Raw genomic sequence first — 24,822 nt, forward strand, 5'->3', positions numbered from 1 at the left:
AGTCACAGCACCTTACCTTATAGGAACTCCTTGCTTATTGGAGGATAACAGTGTTAGAACCTGCACCTTCTTATCCTCCATTCTGTGATTATTTATTAAAGGTTCACTCTGGCCAGTGTGCCTCCCAGGGCCGCTGGTTGATGAAAGTGGTGCAGCTTCAACGGATTACCCTTAGAGGCCCCAGCCTCATCAGTGGGTGCTTCATCAGGGCAGTTGTAACCGCTGTGTGCCCGGGACTGTGCCAAGCTTCAGCTTCCCCACCACCTTAATGAGGCGGCATGTTTGTCCCCATCTTACACGGAGGAGGCTGAGACTCAAGGGTTGACGGGCCACAGTCATCAGCTTGGAAGTTCTGGAGCAGGTACAAGCCCAAGTGGGCTCTCTGCTTCCAGCTTGAGCTCTCAGGCTCTGCGCCTTTTTCTGAGAGATACCTGCTCTTAGTTACCCTGTCTGTAAAATGGAAATAATTTCACTTGGCTGTTGGATGTATTATAAGGTTTAAGCAAGATAATGCAGGGAGAACACTTAATTCTTAGTTGCTGTCACCTAGTTCTGGCTTGTTCAATAGTGGCCAACACTCTTATAATGGACTCTACCCCTGCATGTTCCCAGCAAGGCTACTGAACCTTCTCTGCTTTTTCTTTGGAGCATGGAGTTATAATGCCTGCTCTGGGGTGCTTTGGCCAGAGTGAAGTCAGTGGTGGAGAGAGGGGCCTCTTCCTCCAGGCACAAGATCTGTGGCTAGCCTGGTGGCTAGCCTGGCCGGCTGGCATCAGACTTTAAATAGCTCCCCCATCACTCCTCCCAGTCCTGCTTCCCACACATGGTAATTAAGCTCACAACATCTAGTGTAAGCAAATAATAACAAGGGCATTATCTCCCTTTAGTCTGTGTTTTTCCTTGCCTAGCATAAAGTAATTAAAATAATGAATGCCTTGTAAAACAATAGGTAAGAGGGCTGGAGAAATAGCATTATCTGCCACATACCTCTTGTGCTATGAATTACTGATGCAGTTAACCACTGTGACTGGAGGGCCCCCCTGCCTCCCAGCCTTTTTCATGTTGATTTCTCCTCTCCAGGGTCTACCAACGGGCTGTGGAACTTGGGCCCCCACGACTGAGGAGCAGGGAGCTAGTCTTCCAGATCCCCACGTGGTGGCCGGGGACCAGTTCAGAAACATCCTAGGAGGCTTGACTCAAAAGGAAACACTAGAGCCTCAGATATGGGACCATCTCCCTGCCCTCCTCTTTTCCCCACCCCTCCACCAATGTCCAATATTGAAACAAGCAAGTGGTTCTGTCCTTGGGTGAAGGGAGAGGCCAGGAGAGAGCTGGGGGTGAAGATCCATGTCTCATTTCAGCAGTCACCGAGCCATACTAGGGTGGTCAGGAGCTGTGGTCCCCAAAGTGGGCTTCCAAGGCCAGCAGCATCAAAAGTGCCTGACATCTTGGTTCAAATGTAGGTTCTGGGATGGGCCCAGCACGCTGTGTGTGGTTCTTATTTGTGAGAACCATTGCTTTATGGTGTCAGTGGCATGAGAAGAAGCAAGGGGTAATGACATAGTTGCTTGAACCTGTGTTTTGTGCTGTTGGACACTGTTTAATACTGACAATGCCTGAGGGGCTGGCAGTACTGTCCCCATCTTATGGATGAGGTCCCACAGCGGTGGGAGAGCTGGATTTTCCCCTGAATCTACACCTTCAGTTACCATGGCTGACCCTGTATCAGGGCCTCCCCATCCTCCTAAATACCCTCCTGTTCAGAGTCTCACAGGGCAGAGGCTCAGGGACCAGGGCAAGACCTAACAGGTCCTATCTGAAGCTGGCCTGGGAGGCTTGGGCAGCAGGTCCCACACATGTTAGCAGGCAGCCTCCCCCCTCCCTCTTGGATCATTCTAGCTCCGTGGGGCTTAACATATTTGGAAAGAAAATATTAGCATCCAGGGCTGCAGGTCCCGCTTTTCTCTTCCCCAGCTTCCCTGAGCCACAGGCAGCCAGAGGGAGAGAAGCAGGAATCAGGAGCAGCTTCCTGCCTGCTGTGGCCAAGTCCCCAAGAGGATGACTCACCAGTGCGCCCTCCCCACCTGCCTCCCACGTGCCTGGCCTCCCTCTGCCCTGCCCCCTTTGTCACTGCAGACAAAGCTTTTCGCCACTGTCTTCGGTTCTTCCCCTTACTCCAATCACAATGATCCCCAGTGTGGCTTTGCCTTGGGAATTAATTCCAGAGTTTTAAATGATGAACATAATTTGCTGGCATCTTTTTAAACATCTTCATCTGTAGTCATAATTGCAGTGGGTATTTGTGTTGGGGTCCAGTTAAATGTACATTGTTAGATAAATAATGAATAAGGTTTTAGTATAAGTATGTCCCAGGTAGTATTTGGAATATACTTATACTAAAAAGTTATTTGTTGTTTATCTGAAATTTAAATTTTACTGGGTATCCTGTATTTTGTCTGGCAACACTAAACCCAGCCTTTGTAGCCAGTGAGGGGCTGATACTCATAGCCCTTTCTAGTCATTCATTCATGGTTATTGAGCCAACTCTGTGCCAGACACTCTATTAGGCACCAAGGCTGCAGCAGTGGGGGAGGCAGACAGTAAGTGAAAGAAGTAAATGAATTATTAAGTATATTAGCGGTTTTAAGTGCTATGGAGAAAAATAAAGCAGAAAAGTGCTATTGGAAAGAAAGCGTTGCAAATTTAAACAGGTGGCCAGGGAAGACTTCATTGAAAAGGAGATATTTGAGCAAAGACTTAAGGGAGCAGGCCATAAGTCTCTGTGGGAGAAGAGTATTCCAGGCAGAACACTCACTGTGTGCAAAGGTTTACAGTTTAGGCCCCTATGTGGGGCTCAGTTATCTGATGAGATCAGCCTTGTTTCCTCAAGCACATTTTAAGCCAGAAGGGGAATGTATTGTCTCCTGTAACTGAAAGGGTCTGGTGTGGATTTCGGGCACAGCTGGATCCAGGTGTTCAAATGATGACATCAGTAGTCTATTACTTTTACTTTTCTCTGCAGTGGCTTCATTCTCAGGGAAGGATGACTTTTCCTATTCTTTCCTGCAAATGTTCCATGCTTGAGTCTTATTTGCTTGGCATGGATCATGTGATTATTAATGGCCCAATTGCTGTTGGCAGGGGGTAGAAAGGACTCCACTGTTGGAGCCAATGTGAGGCCATCTGTCCCCTTTGAACCACGTAGACTGAGAGGAAGAGATAATTTTCCTGAAGGAAAGTGGGGGTGCTGCTGTGAAAAGGGGCATAGAGGCTGGGTAGGCAAAGACCACAGGACATCTCCCACACTTTCCTCCTCCCTCCTCAGCATGCCCTAATCTTAGACAGATTGCGTTTCCTCTTGCTTTGGTATTTTTTTTTTTTCTTTAAAATGGGAGGAGACCAGAACTTTGGGAGGCTGCGGTGGGCGGATCACTTGAGGTCAGGAGTTCGAGACCAGCCTGGCCAACATGATGAAACCCCCTCTTTACTAAAAATATAAAAATTAGCTGAGCATGGTGGCTGTGTGCCTGTAATTCCAGCTACTAGGGAGGCTGAGGCACGAGAATTGCTTGCACCTGGTGGGTGGAGGTTGCAGAGAGCCGAGATTGCGCCACTGCACTCCAGCCTGGGTGACAGAGTGAGACTTCATCTCAAAAAATAAAATAAAATAAAATAGAATAGAATAATACCATCCTTCTTTGTTTCACTAAGATATTTTAAGAAGAAATAAAGAAAATATTCCTTTTTAAATAAAGACTTTTAAAAAATCAAAGGCATAATTTACCCCTTCTACTTTACTCCTGTACCTTTAAGCCAGTTTCCACCTCAGCTGGGGACCTCTTCTGGCTCTGGTTCTTTATGGGTAGGGCATGTTGTTTAAATCCAGTTGTTCCCTATGTCTCAACTCTTGCTCTCTCTGTTGCCAGGAGGCCCAGAAGATTAACAATGGCTCAAGCCAGGCGGATGGCACTCTCAAACCAGTGGATGAAAAAGAGGAGGCAGTGGCCGCCGAGGTCGGCTGGATGACCTCCGTGAAGGACTGGGCGGGGGTGATGATATCCGCCCAGACACTGACTGGCAGAGTCCTGGTGAGTCTCCACCCACTTCTCACACTAGGAGGCCTTGCTGTCTGGGCCAAGATGGCTTTGCTTATGAGACATGATATTCCCCAGGGTCTTCTGCAGGAGGCTGGCTATTGGGAGGTTGGGGTGAGCAGCAAGTGCTCCTGCATGGTCATGGAGGAGAGGCTCGGTTCCTCGTGTACAGTGGTTTGTGGAGGGATTTTCAGGGAGTGGGATTTGCAGTGGAGAAGGATTGTTGGGAAGATGTAGCACATTTCCTCTGCTAAAGCGCACATGCATGCACACACACACACCCTCCATCATCTTGGAGAGGAGAAGAGGGTTAAGGAAATATTCCAGAAACTTATGGAAGGGCTACAAATGTGGGGATCCCGGGGAGTGCTGAGTGTGTGTGTGTTTGGTGGCCTTCGGGGGATGTTCTTCTTGTCCTGTGGTCACCCATAGGGACCCCCGCTTGGAGCAGTTTCCTAATTTTCTGCAGTGTGTGAGCTGGGCCCTGTGCATGGTGGAAATCAGTCATGCTGATGGTGGATGCATCAGCAACCCACCTGAGGCTGCCTGGCCCGTGTACCTAGAGCTCGCTTGTGTGCCCTTTTCTGATGAGATTGTCTCCTAAGCCCACCTGCAACCAGGGCTGATTCTGCCCCTTCTCTGTACATTTCCAACATCTCTCTGATCTGCTTATATGAAGCTTGGCTTCACTGGCTGGCCTCATGAGCCCTTGGTTTTTGTCAAGGATCATTACTGGGACAGGCTTATAGTGATCAACCATCCTAGTTTGCCTGAGACTGAGTGGTACGTGAGACATGAGTCTTTCAGTGCAAAAACTGGGAAAGTCCTGGGCAAACAGGGATGAATTGGTTGCCATAGCCAGGCCCATGCTCTGGGAAAGCCCTGGCTTGCTTTCTTGGGTCTGCTCTGGGTCAGGAGTTTCTCTGAGAAGGATATTGCATTCGGAGTGATTTCTCATTGTGATTCTGGAAGCTGTTTTGTTTGGGCCACCTGTCCTGGCATGAAGCTAGGGCTCAGTCAAGAGACATTTGGCTCATAGATGGAAGGAGTAGGGACATCCTGAGGCCTGCGAGGCTCAAAGACCAAGCAGGGACACTGGAAAACAGTCATTATCTCTGAGTCTCACAGCAAAAACTCAGTGAAGAGGTGACTGTAGATGGAGGGAGGTGGTGAGAATTTCACTTCTCAGAATCCTTCTTGGGGAGAACTCAGTGTTATGTCTGGGATCAATATCACACACACTTTTGCAGGAAGGAGTGAGAGAATGAACATGGTGCTTGAGTAATCAAAGGTGCTGGCCACACAGCCTTCAAGGACAGGTTCTGTTCACCGAGGAATCTGCCGTGAGCTGTGTGCTGAAGAGTCTGGTTATGAAACCGTGGTTGATGTCAATTGATGGCAAAATGGAAAGAGGGAACATTTAAAGTTGGAGTTTTGGAGGAGGAGAGAGAAACCGGTGAGGTCAGTGGCTGCTTGGAGGAAAGCAGAGAGGGAGACAATTCAGTCTGGTGTGACCCAGGAGGGACAGTGTCTAGTGGGGATTTGGAGATGCCTTGCTGTTGGCTGTGCTGTGTAACAACAGCACCTCTATCTCTCCTCCTGCCTCTTGACTGAAGTCTCCATTGCTCTTTCATGCTTAAAGAGGAGTGGATTCTGCATTGGAAACTTAAGAGAGGTTGAATTCTGATTCTGGGTATTCATGGGGACAAAATGGAGGTAGTGTATTCTATATGTATGGTGGTGATAGTGAATGGGGAGCAGCAGACAGTTTGGCTGCACAAATGTGACACTTGTTCCTTCCATGTGGCCATTATAGACAGTTCTAATTTTCCTCATCAGCATTGCAAGAGTTACTGAACACTAATTCTGGGCCAAGTGTATTTGTTTCAGCTCTGGAGAAAACAAGGAAGGATCCTGATTCTATTGTACCATATGCGGAAATTATTGAAGGAATGCATGGAGGATAAGTGCTATGAGTACAAACACGGTGTGCACGTGTGGAGTGTGGGGAGGGGCTGTAGGGGAAAGTAGGGCTGATCAGAAAAGCTTTCATAGAGAGGAAAACCTTTGAACTAAAACTCCCATTTCAAGATGAACTGCTTTATGGCGGGAAGATATAAAAAATGAAAACATATCCAAGCTTAAACACAAGAAAATGACCACTGGGTGGGCCGGAATTTGTGAAGAATACCTAATAAGACAGAATGCATTTGCAGTGAGCTTTTAAGTGTGAGTTAGGATCTTGAGAGTCAAAGGAGAGGAAAGCCTTCAAAGTGAGGAGCAGGAAAAACAGAGAAGGAGCCTGGTGCTTTGGGAAATGGGGGGTGCAGACCCCAAAGTCTGGGGAAGTGTCCTGGAGACAGCCTGGTGGGGCTTTAAAGGCCATGCTAAAGAATTTTGGGGCCGGGCGTGGTGGCTCACGCCTGTAATCCCGGCACTTTGGGAGGCTCAGGTGGGTGGATGATGAGGTCAGGAGATCGAGACCATTCTGGCTAACACAGTGAAACCCCATCTCTACTAAAAATACAAAAAATTAGCCGGGTGTGGTGGCGGGTACCTGTAGTCCCAGCTACTCAGGAGGCTGAGGCAGGAGAATGCATGGACCCAGGAGGCGGAACTTGCAGTGAGCCGCTCTGCTGAGATTGCCCCACTGCACTCCAGCCTGGGCGACAGAGCAAGACTCCGTCTCAAAAAAAAAAAAAAAAGAATTTTTGAAGTTTGTAGAACAAGGAGATTTTGAGGCAGGGGGTGTTGTACAGAGAGAGCTGGGGGACAAGTGGAGACTGAATGGGTGAGGCTGGAGCTTGGAGACTATAGGACAAGTTAGGGCAGTAAGCTACTGCTTTAGTGATGGCATGGGAGCAGATTCCTGCTGCGGTCCTGGTGGGGCACGGTCTGCACTGACACCAAGCAGAAGATGCAGGTAGCCCAAGTGGGTGATATCGTGGAAATGTAACTCATTGGGCCAAGCACACCCAGCGGCCACCTTGATACTCTCCTGGCAATCACGCTGTTGAATGCCTCTTGTGAGCCAGGCACCGTGCTAGCCTTATATGTTATGATCAGTTTGAAGGGGAAGGACAATGTCGTATTTCTTCCATATCTCCTTATTGCTGTTGTGTTGTAGGGGTTCATTACAAGAAAACAGGCCAATCTTATCAGTGAATTCATCTCTGTTTTACAGTTGAGAAAATCAAGATATAGCAAGGGCAATTATTTGTCTAAAAACATTCAGCTTTGAGTGACAGAACCAGGCTGGTACCTGCCAGCTCCCTGTCTCCCAGTCTGGTGCTCCTTTTGTGTCATTACTTCCCAGTCGAAGATAATGCCTTTTCTTTTCTAAGCCACCACTGCCAGCTATCACTTTGGCTGTGACATTTTGACATTACCATCTTTTAGCCAATTTGGTCCTGAGGATGCTTGGCCTGCTTGTTAAACATTTGCATGTAGAAGCATGGTCCACTCAGGCCTCTTTGCCTGAGCCTGCCCAAGGTGCCAGCTGCTCTCTGAAGGTCTCCTTGGAGAAAATCCTGCCCAGGCTGCTGGGGCCATGCAGAGCAAGTGGGACCCACTGCACAGAGAGCAGGCATCTCAGAGCTCCAGGCAGTATCCTGAGAATAGGCCTGCCCTTTAGGAGCAGGCAGGTCCCCACACTGAACAAAGAAGAGATTTCACAATTAAGTAATGGCGGGCAAGAGAAAGCAGCGCTGCCTGTTCAGAACCCAAAGCTGTGTTTGTCTTGAGCCGTCCAAATGTTTATCCTTGCAACAATGGGACCAAAGCAAGACCAGACAGCTGGCTATTCAGTTTCCCTTTTCGATTTTTAATTTGTTTTCCTTGATGCACGCTCAGGAGCTTGGCCTCCTCATCTTGGCCTCTATCTCACCTGTCTAATTGTCACAGGTGTGAATCTCGAAGCTGGGACATCATGAGTAAGGTCCAGCTGGGGACGAATTTGCCAATACAACCTCAGAATATCTGTAGGATCTCCCAGACGAGCACATCCGTTATTCACTAAGTGTTTACTGCTCATCTGTACCTGGCACTGTTCAAGGCATTGGGCATAAAGCAGTGAGCAACAGAGATCCAGGTGTGAATTATTTATATTGATAAACTAGATATAAGGATGCAGAGCTCAATATAAGAAACGACAAATGATAATTGCCATTCACCAGTGCTTTTTATAGTCAACGCCTGGAGCCTGATTATCCACATGATAAAAATTCCTTGACCCCACGGCTCCAGATCTCAGAATAGCCTGTCTTTGCCTCCTCTCTCACCCTGGCACTCAGGCTCAACTGGCCAAAAACAGCAGGACTGGATGGAGCCTTCTCTTGGAGCACGTGGCTGAGGGATTCTACATTAAAGTGAATGCCAGGCTGTCAAGGGTACTGCTTCCTTTCATTTTTTTCTTAATTAAACAAATGTTTATTTTCTGATTATAAAAGTAATATATGTTTGCTTTTTAAAAAAAAATTGAAATGTACTGGAAGACGTGCTGATAAATTCCACTGTGGGATTTGGAGTTGGCTCATGCGGAGGGAAATTTGGACATAGCAGTCAATGTCGTCAGGATTTCTCTTAACTGTTTGGGTGTCGTTGAGGACTTTGTTCACTGCATCTCATGTTACCTGCTTTATGCACAGACTCATGGGATAAGTAGCGTTTTGCACCAGAGATTGTTGTGGTTTTCCTGGTGAACATCCAATGAGCGTGCTAAATCGAGAAAGGGATCATGTCTCTCAGTGGTGGCTTATGGAAAATACAGAGCAGCTCAAGTTTGCGCTCCGTGTCTTTGCACCCCTCCCCTGGCTTGTCTTTGTCATCTCTCCTCTCATTTTCCCTTTGCCCTACTTTTCTTACTCCTATTTGAAATTTACATGTATGCAGTTATGTGCTCCATACATTTTTGTCAGGTGAATTAAATCCCCCTAAGAATAAGGTGGCTTCTAAATAAAGAGGGCAAGAAACATATGGTGTAGGTTTTAGTATAGTTTGGTTGTGCTGTATAGAATCATAAGCCAAAATCAACAGTGATAGTCAAATTCAGGGTTGGTAAGTTTTTCCGTAAAAGGCCAAATAGTAAATATTCCAGGCTTGCAGACCATGTGGGCTCCACGACTCAACTCTGCCACAGTAGTTTGAAAGCAGCCACAAACAGCCTTGGTGTGACTTTGTTCCAATAAAACTTTCTTTATAGAATGGGAGAAAATATTTGCAAACAATGCATTCAACAAGGGCCTGATGTCCAGAATTCATGAGGAACTTAAAAAACTCAACAACAAAAATCACCAAATAACATTTAAAAGTGGGCAAAAGATGTGAATAGTCATTTTTCAAAAGAAGACATACGAATGGCCAACAAGCATATGAAAAAATATTCAACATCTGTAGTCATCAGAGACATGCAAATTAAAACCACAATTAGATATCATCTTACAGCAGCCAGAATGGCTATTATTAAAAAGACAAAAAATAACAGATGTTGGTGAGGATGTGGAGAAAAGGGATCACTTATATGAAGATGTAAATTAGTACAACCTCTATGAAAAACAGCACAGAAATTTCTCAAAGAAGTAAAACAGAACTTCCACTTGATCTAGCATTTCCACTAGTTGGTATCTACCCATAGGAAAAGAAATTGTTATCTGAGAAAGATACCTGAACTCCTGTGTTTATCACAACACTACTCACAATAGCAAAGCTATGGAATCAACCCAAGGGTCCATCAATGGATGATTAAATAAAGAAAACATATATGTTATACACACACACACACACACACACACACACATACACACACATGCATATATATCACATTATATATGTATATATATTACATTTATATATATACAAACACACACAATAAAATACTATTCAGCCATGAAAAAGAATGAAATCATGTCTTTTGCAGCAACATGGATGGAACTAGAGGCCATTATCTTAAGTGGAACAACTCAGAAATGAAGCCAAATACCACATGTTCTCATGAGTAAGTTGGAGCTAAATAGTGTGTACACATGGACAGAGAGTGGAATAGTGGTCAGTGGAGACTCAGAATGGTGGAAGGGTGGGAGGTGGCGGTGAGTGATGAGAAATTACTTAATGGTTGCAATGCACACTATTTGGATGATGGTTACACTAAAAGCCCAGACTTCACCACTGTGCAAAATATCCTTGTAACAAAACTGCACTCGTACTCCTTACATTTATACAAATAAACTGTATTTATAGAAATAGGGGGTAGAAAAAACAGTTGACTAGAAGGAATAAGTTCCAGCATGTGATAGTACAATAGGGAGATTATAGTTAACAGTAATTTATTGTACATCTCAAAATAGCTAGAAAAGAATTAGAATGTTCCCAACACAAAGATAAATGTTTGAGGTGATGGTTTTCTGTTACCCTGATCTAATCGTTATACATGTACCAAAATATCACATGCACCCCCTAAAATATGTACACTATTATATGTCAATACAACGTTTTAAAAAAAGAAACAGGTGGTGGGCCAGATTTGTTTCACACACCATAGTTTGCTGACTCAGTCTAATTTATTCCCTTGTTTTATACATAAAGAAATTGAAAGTCTGGGGCTGGAGGTAAAGAGATTCTCTAAGGTCGAGTAGCAAGAGTGTCACACTCTTTGTAAGGGGGAGTGTTACAGACTCAGTGATACACAAAGATAAATACAGGCACACACACATACTCTCACTATCCACATCGTCACTTAGTTTCTGCATGTTCATATTTATTTCCATGTTGATCTCACAGCAACTGTCTCCCTCGGGAAACTGTGTCCTGTGGTGAAGGACAGCCTCACCTCAACGTGGGAGGGACATCTACACTGCCTGGACTTTACCTCAATCCCCTGACAGATTCAATGTTTTGTGTGTCTCTTCAAAGACTGGTCTTGCCAAAATAGCTACCACCTCCTGAGCAAAGCTAGAGAGAGCCCTTAGAATCACTCTTTGTAGTTACTTTCCCCATATTCCTATGCTGTTACATCTGTGTATTGCTCCAGGAAGCTTACACAGCTAATTCTATGAACTGAAACCATATGCTACTTGCTTGAATGTATAGGGATGATTTATTGATGTAAGAAGAAAGAAAAATATCAGCCTCTCCCTTTATCCCCCTAAATATGTTGTATGTGTGGCATTTTACATTAACATTATATACATAGCCTGGACCATTTCATCTTTATCTCCAAGGGCCCCCCCAAAAAAATATGTGTCAAATACGCCTTTCAAATAGGAATAATCCTATTGGTTTAATAGAGTTAAATAGATGTACGTTCACTGGTGTGCTGTTTGCACATGAAATTAGACTGGTTGAACCCAGTGGGAGTACACATGGGCACACACATAATCAAATATATCACATTCATTGCCTTCACTTCTGTTAGGTGCCCTGTGGAGGTTGTGACATTTCCCATCAGTATCCTCTACTTTTCTTTCTCAGTGGTGCCTGGTGGCAAATTCACACACACTTCTCTCTCTCTCTGTCTCTCTGTCTCCTCTCTCTCTCTCTCTCACCCCCTCTCATCTATGCCCCAGCTTTTATTATATTTTAGGCAAATCTGTGTAAAATTCTTACATCATTGGCCAATGCCTTGTGTAGCAGAAAGACTAGAGGTTTCATAGGACTGTACTTTTAGTAAGAATGTCCCATAGTGGATAGGTATGTCCTGCTCTCTGCTATTGGGAATCAGTTGAAGTTTTGTTGGCATTGTTTTAACACTCCTAAGGGAGGCCTCTGTTTGAAGGAACCATATGATAATTTCCTTCCAGGACTTAATAATGGTTCTGTGTTTCATCCCATGCATAGATACTGAAATCACATTATGGGTATCAGTCAAAAAGTCAGAGAAGATACATTCTCTTTTTACTATTAAACATGAAATTTTGTCTTTATCTAATGAAAGATACACTAAATTTGCACTAGATTTGTTATTTGTGACTCAACATCATTTACCCAGATGGGAAAACGTGAGTCAGAGAAGTAATTGAATTGAGCAGTTTCCCCCGACAGGTAGTGAGCTGCCTGTTACTAGAAATATTCAAAGAGCAGCAGGATCGCATTTCATGGTGCTGTTGCTGACAGTTGGTTAGACTTTATCCTCATTGCTTTAATTAGGTTCCATAGAACGCTAGACCCATGAATTGTTCCCGGATAAAAATGGTTCCCTGGGAACTTGGATAGACTTCATTTCTCATCCCCCTCCTCGAGATTGCCAATGCATATCAGGATATAAATACTTACAGAAGTTCTGCAGTCAGAAAGCGGAAAGGCTCTGTTTTGCCCAGCATTTTCCATTTTCATTTCCCTGTGGAATCCTTTCCCCATGTAATACCTGTGGGCATCACATAGTACTCACTTTGGGAAACATTTAATTAGCCCAGGGATCAGTTAGTTATAGCCTGTGGGACAGTCTGGCTCATTGCCTCTTTTGTATGGTTCATAAGCTAAGAATGGTTTTTACATTTTTTTATTTTTTTTTTAGAGACAAGGTTTCACTCTATTGCTCAGGCTGGAGTGCATTGGTGCAGTCATAGCTCCCTGCAGCCTCAGACTCCTGGGCTCAAGTGATCCTTCTGCTTCAGCCTCCCTGATAGCTGGGATTACAGGTGCATGCCACCATGACCTGCTATGTTTTCTTAAATTTTTTGTACTGACAGGGTTCTACTGTGTTGCCCAGGTTGGTCTTGAACCCCTGGGCCCAGGCGATCCTCTCACCTTGACCTCCCAAAGTGCTGGGATTACAGATGTGAGCCACCATACCTGGCCTAAATGGTTATTTTTTAAAAATCAAAATAAGTGTATTTTGTGACATGTGAAAGCTATATGAAATTCAAATTTCAGCGTCCATAAACAAAGTTTCATTGGAATACAGCCATGCTCACTCATTTACGTATCGTCTGTGGCTGCTTCTGTAACAAGCTACAAAGGCAGAGTTGAGTAGTATCCGGAGTCCAAAACACCCACCAGCCTAAAATAATTACCATCTGTCCCTGTAAAGAAACAATTGCCACTCGCTGTATGCCTGTCAATATTCCTCTTCAAGTGGCCTACAGGACTTGCTCCATAAGTTACCTATGGCATAGGTAATAGATAAGATGTAACATCTGTCCCCTTCTCATGGGGACGTGTCTACATTCACTTCCACAAGCTCAACTAAGTACTGCATTAGAGATGGAGAGGCCAGAGCCAGGTGGGTCCCCAAGTTCCATAGCAGATTCCCAGCTGGGGTGAACATACGGATTTCTACTTCACAAGGTCAGGAGAATGTGTCTGAGAATTTTGTAGCAGCATCATCCCTTGAGTCTCTCCGTCCACCTGCCCACTGCTTCAGCAGCCACCACACCCCAGGCCCTGCTAGCAGCTCTGAGTCTAAGCCTTACCCCCAAGAGGACCCCTGATCAGGGCCTGCAGGCCAGGCACCTCAGCTCGCAGCAGCTGCTGGTCTGCAGGCCTCGCGCCATGTGCTGGGCTCTCCGGCACGCCCTGTAAAGAGCAGCTGTTAATTTTACTAGCTGGTGTGTTGGCTCCTCTGCCCTCCCCAGGGCTGCTGTGAAAATGAAGGAGAGTTTCAGAAATCAACCCTCAGTTGGCTCTGGAGTGAGGAAGAGCCTCCTGGTCCAGAGACAGCCCACTTGATCCTGGCCACTCACTCATCTCTGGCTCCCAGGCCCTCAGGGCTCTGATGGCAAGTGCTGGCGTGGCTGTTTTCCCTCTCCTCTGAAGTTTCCAGGTGCATGTGGGTGCCTGCTTTGGCCTTCCATGCCATTGTCTGTCTGCCCATCCATCTATGTCCATTCATCCACCTGCGTGATCCACCAACATTGATTGGTGTTTCCTAGTATACAGAACTGAGCGTAGCACAGGTCAGTGGAGGCCTGGTAAGCAAGCAGAGCACTTGCAGCCTCTGTGCAGTCAGCAGCCAGTCCAGCCTGCCTCTGCCGGTCCTGTCTTGTCTCTGTCCACTCTGCTTCAGTCTCTCTGTTGGGGCCTGGGAGTGAGGAGCCCTGCCCCTTTGTCAGTGCATCATGATCTGAACTAGAGCTCCTACTCTTTTTTGATCTCCATCTTGCTCCTTGTGTCTCGTTCTCACTTGATTGGAACTAGCAAGGAGGATGGGTGGAGCCCATAGCAGCCTCAAAACTCACTCCAGCTCTTGCATTGCCTCTTTCCCTGGGACACCCATCTTGGGAAGGAGCTGCTGTGTGTGGCGTGGCTGGGCAGTTGGGAGCCCAGCCTCTGCAGACTCCTGACTCCCAGCTCCATCTGTCTCAGGGGCTTGGCTTTTACCCTGGGTGAGTTGCTTCATTGTCTTATACCTCAGTTTCCTCATCTGCAAAATGGGGACAATAATAGTCCCTGCCTCTTAATGAGTTAATGCATGTAAAATGTTCAGAACAGTGCCTCTGACATGGTTAGTGCTTGATAAGCATGGTTATTATTATTTTTGTTATTGTGTGTGTGAGCCTGGTCACCATGTCATGGAGGAAATGGACTGGTATGGAGACAGACGGGTCAGGGGGTGGAGAACAAATCCTTTTCTGGGACAGGGGTAGAACAGCCCTTGAGCCTCCCCAAACCCAGACATCTTCCAAGAGTGCTGAGCAGCTCTGGGCAGGGCCATCTGAAAGGCTCTGAATGCCCCAGGCAAGCCCTGGTTTGGATCCATCCAGATGATGATGTTTGCTCTGTGTGCACACACTTAATTCAGGCTTGTCCAGGCTGTGTCCTCTTTGCAGCTGGCTCATGCCAGCCTGACTCACCATTGTCAAGTTGGCCAGGAAATTCTCACTTCATATAGCCTCCCTGAGCTGGCTGGGGACTGGAGAACAGGCCGGGCTCTCCCTGGAGCTGTACATTGTTGGCGCGTGTGTCACAGGAAATGCCTTGGCAGGACAACAGGAGTCTTAAGGAAAAAGGGTCAAGTGCACTTACTGTGGTCTCCGTATCCACTTCTCCCTGGAGGTGGGGCGAGGCTGACAGGGCAGGGACAGGCTGGTTTCGGAGGGCACATCTGCACCAGTATTTGGGGAGGTGTGTTTGATGTACATTTTGGCAGGTAGTGACCACACATTCATTGAAAGGAGATGGGAAAGTGTGTGAGGTCACCAGAAGATAAAGATCCAGATTCTACTGCACATGCAAGGCAGCTCCTCTGAGCTATTCCTCCATCCCTTCATCCATTCCTTCAAACATTCTGGAGCACCTGCTCGGGGTCAGATACTCTTCAATGTGCTGGACACATGTTGGTTCATTCAGCAAAAGCTGCAAAGTGCAGTCATCCAAAGTGTTGAAGGTGGAAATGTTGTATTTGCATTTTCTAGAATGATTTGGGGTGGCAAGGTTTCTGAAGTACGGTTTAGTGATAAGTCAGAACCTGTGACCCATCTGTCAGTCCCTTGGACAGGCCTGGGAGCGCAAACATTCTAGTCCTGATTGCACATCCTGTGCAGTTGTGCAGCTGAATCCAAGGGGCCTGGGCGAATATGTGAGTAGTGGTTTCCCTCTCTGCCTCCCTCCCTTCCCTCCCTTCACTTCCCTCCCTTCCCTCCCTTCCCTCCCTTCCCTCCCTTCCCTCCCTTCCCTTCTCTTCCCTCCCTTCCCTTCTCTTCCCTCTCTCCCTCCCTTCTTTCCCTCCCTCCCTTCCTTCCTCCCCACTGCCCCTCTCCTGCCTCCCCCACTCCTCCCTCCTCCCTCCCTCCCTCCCTCCCTCCCTTCCTTCCTCCCTCCCTCCCTTCCTCCCTTCCTTCCTCCCTTCCTTCCTTCCTTGCCTCATTCCGTTCCTCCCTCCTTCCCTCCCTCCCTCCCAACCCATGAAAGCTGGCGCCCCCTGGAGGCATTTCAGGAAATGAAATGTCTGTATTTGCGGCTACTGAGTTGGGCTGGGAGACTTTTCTTACCCAGGTTTTCCCCCAAGGCCTTCAGAGGGTGCTGATGGCTTAGCAGTCCGTTTTTGTCAGAAAGATATCCTTAGAGCCTCCATTTTAGCTGCGAGAAAGTTTGTTTAGCAGTGAGACTCAAAAATAGAGATGATGATGACAAAGTCATCAGCCTTTGTCGTTGCAGGGGAGCGCATGCTTGGAAAGTCACACTCGGGACCACACGCAAGCTGATGCTTCCAAGTTTAGTTTACGAGGCTATGTTTAGGAGGAGGCAGACTGACTCGTGCCTACGGGCCCCAAACAGCCCAATTTGGTGCACTAGAAGCCTCATTTTTAGACTCTGGGTCCAGAGTGAGGCTTTTTCCAGAAAAAAGAAAAAAAAAACCCTACTTCAGGGAAATGACAACAACAGAAAGCCACCATTTGCCCTAAAATTTTTATTGTAAAAACTATTCTCTCCTGTTTGAGTAGTGAGGGATCTAGGACATGACAGTGGCTTCTCTGGCTTTCTTAAGGAATTAGGGCACTTGGAAACTCAATTAAATGTACCCAAGCCTCTTAAGCACCAAGGCTATCTTTTTGCTCATCCAGTTAATTTCAGTTCATAAAATTGGCCTTGTGCTGACATGATGGAGACAGGGTGAGGGTGGGAAGCCAGGGTCCTCTGTGTGTGGAAGCTTGCTTCTCTGTTCACAAGCTTCCAAGGGCACACATCCTTCCCTGGGGCATCAAGGGGGACCATTAAACCTGTTTGCACCACGTCTCTGGGAGAGCAAACTTCTGGGCCTTCCTTGTTTACTGGAGGTTGGTTAATTCGGAAGGTAGATGGAGTGGGCATATTGGTTCTCCACTGGCAGGAGCAGCCCAGGATTCAGCAGGTTAACGCGAAGGATCGAGAAACCATCACCTTCCTAGAACTGTTCCCAGACTTTTAGCAAACAGGCTGAATTTTGACCTTTTTCTCATTTTTCTTTTTAATCCTCTCTCCCCGCGCCTTTTGTGGCTTTTGGTGAAATGGCTGTCCTAAGGGAAATGGGACAGTTCATTGAAAAGGAGAGAGAAAGTAAAGACCCCTTTCCCACACCACCTTCCCTCAGACGCGGCCTTTGCTTACACTAAAAATAGCTTGAAACAGAGGCTGAATCACAAAAAAAAGTGGCATTTCAGGGGACAGAGGCTGCCAGCTCCCTGGCTGCTGCTGCTGAAGTCTGTTGGGTTTGTTGGTCTCTGAGCCCCGACTTGCCCCGGAAGGCATGGGGTTTGGAAGTGTACTGGGATAGGTCCAGAACATTCTTTCCGTTTCTAGAGCAAGGGCCTGGTTGTGTCTGCCTTGGTTGGAGAGTCTGTCCAGAGCTAATTATATCAGCAGGCACTGATAGAGCCCTCTGCCTGGTGTTATGCCTCAGGGGTGGAAAATAACTTCCTGCAAAGGAAAGGAGTTGTTTTCAGGAGCTCCTTAATCTCTGAGGCACCTGCGCGGGCTCCCGGGGAAGCTGCCATGACGTTATTGTTTCCCTCTGAACCATGAGGTGGGTAACTTGGTTTCCTGACCATCTGAGATCTCTCCAGGAAAAAGCTCAGATCATCAGAAAGAGAGAAAACAGTTTACTCACCTTGCTCTATGCTGTGTGTCTCTCTGGCCCTTGGGGATTCATGACAGTGTTTGAGATCAATTCTGGATATGGGAGAAGAGAGGCAAGTCACTTAGGAGTTGCAATCAGCAGAAACCTGGATACTAACCCTGGCTCTGCTATCACCTTTCTGGTTGACCTTGGACAAGTCAATTCCCCCTCCAAGGCCTCAGCATCTCCATAAATAAAGAGAGGGGGCTGCAGTAGTTTTTCAGTAGTTCGTTCCCTTGCAGCCCAAAATGTCTTTATATTTTCTTATCCCCTTCACTGTCCTTCATCAGCAAAGGCCACAAGGGTTAGGCTCACATATACCGTGCCCTTGGCCCTGTGCTAGGCACCAGGAGAACTGCAAAAGGAGAGAGAATGTACTTTTCTTAGCTGCCAGAGTGACTGGAGTGAAGCTGAGTTCATCAAGGGGTGTCTCTGCATGGCTCTCCCCTGGTTTTGCCTCCATTTGAAGTAAAATCTCAAACTGTGTCCCTGGCTTACAAGGCCCTTGAGATACGGTGCCTGCTTCTGGCTCACCTCCAGTGCTTCTTTTCCTTCTTCACTCCTTTCCAGAGAAGAAGCAAAGCCTGTAGGTAGAAGCATGTAGATGGGCCTGAGGCACTGGGCAAGGGGAAGGATGCCATGGGAGGAGGGGGCCATATTCCAAAGGGCCAACTCAGTGAGAAGGAGTTGGCTTCTTTTGAATCATTTCAGCCATGGAGCTCTCTTTTGGAACCCTCCTCAGTTGGAAGCCTCTAAGGGGATCTTGTTCCTAGTTGGTATCAAACGTGGTAACCCCACTAGCCCCAAATTTGACTGGAAGAGCCTCCTTTCCAATTGAGTATCCTCTGCTTGAGGAGCTCTTGGGTGAGATAACAGCCCCTATCCTTTGCTCTTTGTATTGCTTTTGACTGAACTGCTGCAAATCATGGGGCCCCTGAAAGTCCATCCCTCCTCCAGAGGTAGAGGCGCCTCCATCTCTGTGCGCCTGAAAACAATAAAAGGCATGTTTATTTAAAATAATGACTGCCAGAGGCCCCCAGGAGGGGCTGAGGATCGAGGAAATATTACTGTGGCCAAAGTCATTTTTTATTTCTGGAGCAAGGTAGCAGACTCGGGGGGTGGCAGGAGCTGCCAGGCTAGCCCCCAAATTTATAGCAAGGGTGTTAAACACTGCGGGTGATCAGTGGAGTTGACATTGCAGAAATTCCCCAAATGAAAATTCCTTGTAGGTTAACTTTTAGATGAACTTTAAAAAACAGGGGCAACAGACCCTCGATGGGCTGTTTCAAGTGTTTCCAATTTCATTAACATGATTTAAGCAAAGACTCTCCCTTGCCTCCCTGGATGCCAAATTAGAAAACATCACTATTCCTCTGCCCTTGTGCCTAGTTTGCAAACCAGTGGGTTTATTTGGTTGTTTTCCCTAGAGTTGGAGCACTGCAGCCGTTTCCATAGCACTCTGGCCCAGAGGGAGTTGTGTGTTGGGGGCTCAGTGTTGTCTTACAGAAAAAACCTTGTAAAGGCAATTCGGCAAGCCACCCTTCCAGCACCAAGAGATACAATGCCTCTTCCTGGGGCTGAGATGGAGAGATACAGATAGACAGAACAGAAATAAATAAATAACCAGTTTCTCTTTCATTTAACTCTCAGAAACAGCCTCTGGTGCTAATTATTTCTGCTGTAGATTTTGTCAGACTTTGAATCCCAATCCTTTTGCCATAGGTGGTATATTTTAGAGATGCAAAATTATATAAAAAACAATTCACTTTCCTGAAAGATAATTTTATGTACATTAAACAGACACATTAAGCCATTTACAAGAGAGTTGTTTGTTCTCAGGGATTTGGAGGAAATCTGAATTTCTAATTCTGGGCTCTTTAATAATTTTCAAAAGAACTGAGGCTAATGATTAAACATCTTTGAACTTCCCCAGGCTGTCTTCTATCCCATGATCTCAAAGCATTTGAAAAGAAATAGAATTCTTTACCTTGATGAAATCAGCAGGAGAGTAGAGGAGACACCAGCCCCACCAGGAGCTTTGTGGCAGAATGGGGGAACGTAAGGTAAAGAGGCTCAAGAAAAGTGCACAAGGTCACTTTCAGAGCTTCAGATGTGGAGTTGAGTGAAGAGCCTTCATACCAGTTTTTATTTCACAGCCTTGGCTGCTAAGACTTGGAAAGAAGGCCAAAAAGAAAAGAAAACTAAGGTAGGACTTAGTTAAGGATGTCTATATGAGATTACGCATGACATGCAACCTTATCTGGCTCTAGTGTTTAAGGATTAGAAGAGATCAAGTCTAGCAATGGTGAACTTTCATCATCTTTCATCAACTTTCATCTTCTGGGTTCATTCTGATTGATCAGTAGCAGCTACAGAGAATATTTGGCCAAAGATTCAAGGTTCAGCAGCAAATAGTCATCATGGCTCTGCTCTAAAGAATTCCGAGGGCTGGGCACAGTGGCTCACGCCTGTAATCCCAGCACTTTGGGAGGCCAAGGCAGGTGGATCACTTGAGGTCAGGAGTTTAAGACCAGCCTGGCCAACATGCTAAAACCCTGTCTCAACTAAAAATGTAAAAATTAGCTGAGCATGCTGGCAGGCACCTGTAGTCCCAGCTACTTGGGAGGCTGAGGCAGGAGAATCATTTGAACCTGGGAGTGAGAGGCTGCAGTGAGCCGAGATCACGCTACTGGATTCCAACCTGGGTGACAGAGCAAGATTCCATCTAAACATAAATAAAATAAATAAAATAAAATAAAATAAAATAAAATAAATAAAATAAAAAAATATTAAAAATAAAATAAAATAAGAAATAAACAATTCTGTGATTGACTAATGATGCCTGCCATGAGTGCCAGCTTGGAGGGTGGTAGTACTAGTGTTATTTGTGCCTTAGCTACCTGTTCTAGGTCACATTCCCTAAAGTTTACATTATGTGTGATTAAAGTGGGGCTTGTCCAAGGTCATTTGGTCAGTTTCAGGCATGTCTCCTGACCCTGTCTAGTATTTGATACCCTAGCTGCATAGGTTAGACCTCAGAGAAACAGCAAATTAGTCAGCTTCCTGTAGCAGACTTCTTTTTCTTTTCTTTTTTCATATTGCAGCCTGACTTCAGATTTTTCCATCTGGAGACTTTCTTTAGTGTTTGGAGAGCAGAGGAGGTGGATTTCAGAGCCACAGTGATTCTACAGACAAACAGAAATGCAAGCACAATTTTCCTGTTTGTTATGTCCACTCTCAAAATTTTCTTTGCATGAAGCACACGCTGATCACAGCTCTCCCACTGCAAAGCCTTCCCCTCAGCCCACTCCCGGGTTCTTTCTCCCAATCTCTGCAGATGCCTTTCCCTGTGCCCCACTCCCCCGGCACTGTAAAAAGCTTTTGGTGCGGGTTGATGCGTCATCATTTCCTTCCATCATAGCCTCACCTCCTATTTCTTCCTGTTTCTCCCTTAATGTTCTTTCTCTTAGCTATTCATGCTCACATCTTAATGGCTGTGCTTACAGAGATAAATACATTTTGCCTCTGACCAAAAGCAGTTTCTGCCCTGACTTGAATTTAAAAGCCTGCCAGAATTGCAGTGGGGAGCAGAGGCAGAGTCCTTAGTTTCATCCTGGGAGCCATAAAAGTTTTCTAAGAGTTTATCATCTCCATCAAGATGAAAATGGGATTTCAAGGCTTCAAATAGGAAAGATAAATAACAAGGAAAACTCCAGCTTTTGTCAAAGCAAAGTTCTCTTTACCAGTTTTATGAGTCTACCTGTTGTGCCTGCACCCTGGCATCTGTTTCACTGTGATATCAGACAAAGCCTTCTCCAGGAATTTATGCGAACCTACGACTGGATAGAGAATTTCAGGCAATTGGTAGAGCTTGGAAGACGGCTGACAAGTCATATTCTTGGGCCGTAACTCTCAGACTCCTCATTAGTTCCTCAGTTCTTGCTCCTCCCCTTCCAGCATAATGGGAATTGGAATAGAAAGCCCCATTAACTGTAAGGCCTAGGCTGTGATTTATAGGGCATTATAACAAATGGGACTATGGTTCATTGTACTTGGCTATCTTTCACATTTGAGGTGGCCAGGATTCTTTGTCAGGATTAGATTTTGCTCCCTTGGCTTCAGTAAATGGCTGCATGCAACTAGGAAAGGCTCAGCCGGTGTTTCCAGCTGCTCAAGATGACCCCATGTTTCCTTTGAGGAAACCAGTGCTATGGAGCACCCATGTGCCACTCTGGATGGCCGGGAAAGTGCCCAGTGAGTGCTCCCTGGAACTTGTTTCTGATGTGAATGGTTTGGTGGGAAACTCAGGGAGACATATTACATCCTGGTAGGAGGCACGTCCTATGGATTTGCCCTTGATGCTTCTTTTTCCATTGTCCTGGCTTAAGCCCTGTGACCCCTTCCTTCACTCATTATAGCAGCTACATGTCACTCTCCTCATTTGTCCCATCTCCCTGCTTCAGTCCATCTTTCATCTATTGCCAGATGAATTTTCCCCAAAGCCAGCTTTGCTTAGGTTTCCCCATGGCTCAGAGACCTTCAGTGGCTTTCCAAGGTCTAAAGCCCAAACACTTCATGCAAATGGTCAGGGCCCCTATCCTCTTTCCAACCTGTCCTTCTTCTACTCTCCTTCATGCACTCTATGTGTTCAAATCCTACCTCATCTTTAAGATGCAGTGCATGGTGTTCCCTCCTCTGAATCCCTCAGTCTTGCAGAGTATTCACATACACTTGTGAATGTGACTTATCCACTCTAAAGGCAATGAGGCTGAGTGGTTAAGAGCACAGGCTGTAGAGCCAGATTGGCTGAGTTTGACCTTTGTTCTGCCATGTACTAGTGTGACCCTAAGCCAGTGACAGAAGACAATCGTAGTACTTACCTCATAGGGTTATTATGCAGATTACATGACCTAATATTTATAAAGTACTTAGAACAGTAGCTGGGACAGACTAAGTGTTGTATACATTGTTAATCAAACATAGTAAACTGTAAGTTCACTGAGAGTCAGAAACATGTGGTTTAATTTTATAATCCTCTTTGTCCTGTGCTGGGCTGAAATAACCTTGAACCAGATTGCTATGAAAATGAAATTTGAAGAGAGAGAGAGAGAGGAAATATATGTGAAAGCACATTGTCATATTTTTATTCAATAATCAATAATTCAATAATCTTATTGAGTATCTGGAGAGACCAGGCTCTCTGTTGGGTAATTGTTGATCAAAATGGAATGAGATATAAGTCATGTATAAACACATTGAGTACGACTGTGTAGAAGACAAGTGGCAAACATTATTCTTCTCGCATCCCCATGTTACAGATGAGAAAACCAAGGCTCAGAGAATCTTTAATAGCTTAGGTGAGATCACACATCCAATAAGCATCTGAACTGGGATTTAAATCTGGGATCTCATGACTCGTTGACCCAGGCTCTTTTCATGTTACCATGGTGCTTCTCATTCAAGAATGAGTGAAGGAATGAATGGGCATAGGAAAGAATGAATGAATGGGAAGATATCAAACATACATGGCTCCAGAAAGAGAGCAAACCAGAGGCTTGCCATAGAAAATGAGCTGTAAGTCAGCTTGGGCAGGTAGCAAATCCCTGAAGCCATAACCATTTGTCCAGTCGAGTATTTACTATGGTGGTGAGATGGGGCAGTTTCATTGCCTCCCTTTTGGGGACCACCTTACTACCCCTAGTGTCATACCTCAGTGCTCTCCAGTTATTTCCTTCTGTGGCAAGAGTGGCTTTAGTTTCTTCTCTTTTGGGTATTACCCAGGACAAACAGTGGATGTGACGATGGATGGTAAAGGTACATCATCATTCCCTCTTTGATGTGCTTTCATCATAATGGGCCTATTTGGAAGGTTTCCATAGGTACAGGAACAATGCCTCTCCACTGGGCTTCGTCAGCCACCAAATGATCCGAGCACCAGGGAAAAAGTCTGGAGTGATGCTGGCTGGTTTCCATGGCAACCGCGGCTTGCCTCAACTCTGCACACATGCTGCCCTCTTTCCAAATAGGAATGTGTTTATTTATTATTGGTCCAACCTGGGAGTGCCTGTGTGGCTACGTAGGTGTTGTCCCTACCTCTGCCATTGAGGTCATATTCTCAACTGGGAGATGAAATCACAGCTGGGTGATGGAGGCACGATATTTGCTCCACCAGGAAAAGCTCTCATTTAGGCTCTAGATCTTGTATTGTCCGTCAGCATGATGACAGTGATCTCTGGGGGGGTTAGAGAGGCTGATCCAGAACCATTAGAGTAAGACACCATCTAGGGTCCTGCAGTGAATCGCAAACTGCCCCAGAGAGCTGATGGTGACGCACAAATCTTTCATAAACATACAGCATGCTGCTGTCCCTTGGGGATGCCCATGAGCTGGCTGAGCACGCAGAAGCCTGAGAAACTCTAAACCTGGGCAGTCCAACACCGGTGGTCAGTGAGCATCTGAAATATGAATTGAGATGTGCTGTAAAGCTGGGAGTGGTAGTGCACATCTGTAGTCCCAACTACTTTGGAGGCTGAGGCAGGAGAATTACTTGAGGCCAGGAGTTCAAGGACTGTGCAGTGAGCTATGATCATGCCAATGCACTCCAGAGAGACCCTGTCTCTAAAAAAGCAACAATGCTGTAAGTGGAAATTTAGTACAAAAAAAGACTGTAAAAAACCTTATTATAATTTTTATATTGATTACTTATTGATAATATTTTGGATAGATTAAACTCCATTATTAAAATTAATTTCACTTTTTTCTTTTTACTTTTAAAAAATTGGCTTCCTAGATGGATAATGGTGATGGCTGTGCGACCATGTGAATGTACTTAATACCACTGAGCTGTAATACTTAAAAATTATTTAAATGGTAAATTTTATCTTATGTATATTTTATCACACTAAAAAGAAAGCAAAAAAAAAAAAAAAAAGTCGAGATAAGGAACCATCTCTCCAGGCCTCTTCCTCAGCAGTCTGGCCCACATTTCTAGAAGCCCCCAGCACACCTGCACATTTATTTCACAGGTCAAGAACCAGTCACAGGTTGGTCCTAAGCCAATTGTTGGCATAAGAATGAGAGCACCAGGGCTTGCTCAGACTAACGGAGGTCTGCCCAGGAGTGGGGCCAGGGTCAGTTTTGGCAAGGTACCTGCACCCCTGGACAAAATCAGGGTTCTCTGAATGAGGGAGGGGAATGGAAATG

The 24,822-nt window shown here is 45.8% G+C and overlaps 1 protein-coding gene across 16 annotated transcripts in view; it reads left to right on the forward strand.

The window, feature by feature from the left end:
- KCNMA1 (potassium calcium-activated channel subfamily M alpha 1) overlaps nucleotides 1-24,822 on the forward strand; it is a 768,905-nt gene that overhangs the window by 228,016 nt on the left and 516,067 nt on the right. For all 16 annotated transcript variants that reach the window (XR_010127425.1, XM_054435625.2, XM_054435608.2 and 13 more), the window contains exon 2: nucleotides 3,927-4,088. Coding sequence is in view for 15 of the 16 variants with exons in the window: in XM_054435625.2 (XP_054291600.1) it covers nucleotides 3,927-4,088 (162 nt within the window). In the remaining variant the exon portion in view is untranslated. The remainder of the gene's footprint in view (nucleotides 1-3,926; nucleotides 4,089-24,822) is intronic.

This window comes from Pongo pygmaeus, chromosome 8, assembly GCF_028885625.2.
Source record: "Pongo pygmaeus isolate AG05252 chromosome 8, NHGRI_mPonPyg2-v2.0_pri, whole genome shotgun sequence".
In the NCBI taxonomy this organism is placed as follows: Eukaryota; Metazoa; Chordata; class Mammalia; order Primates; family Hominidae; genus Pongo; species Pongo pygmaeus.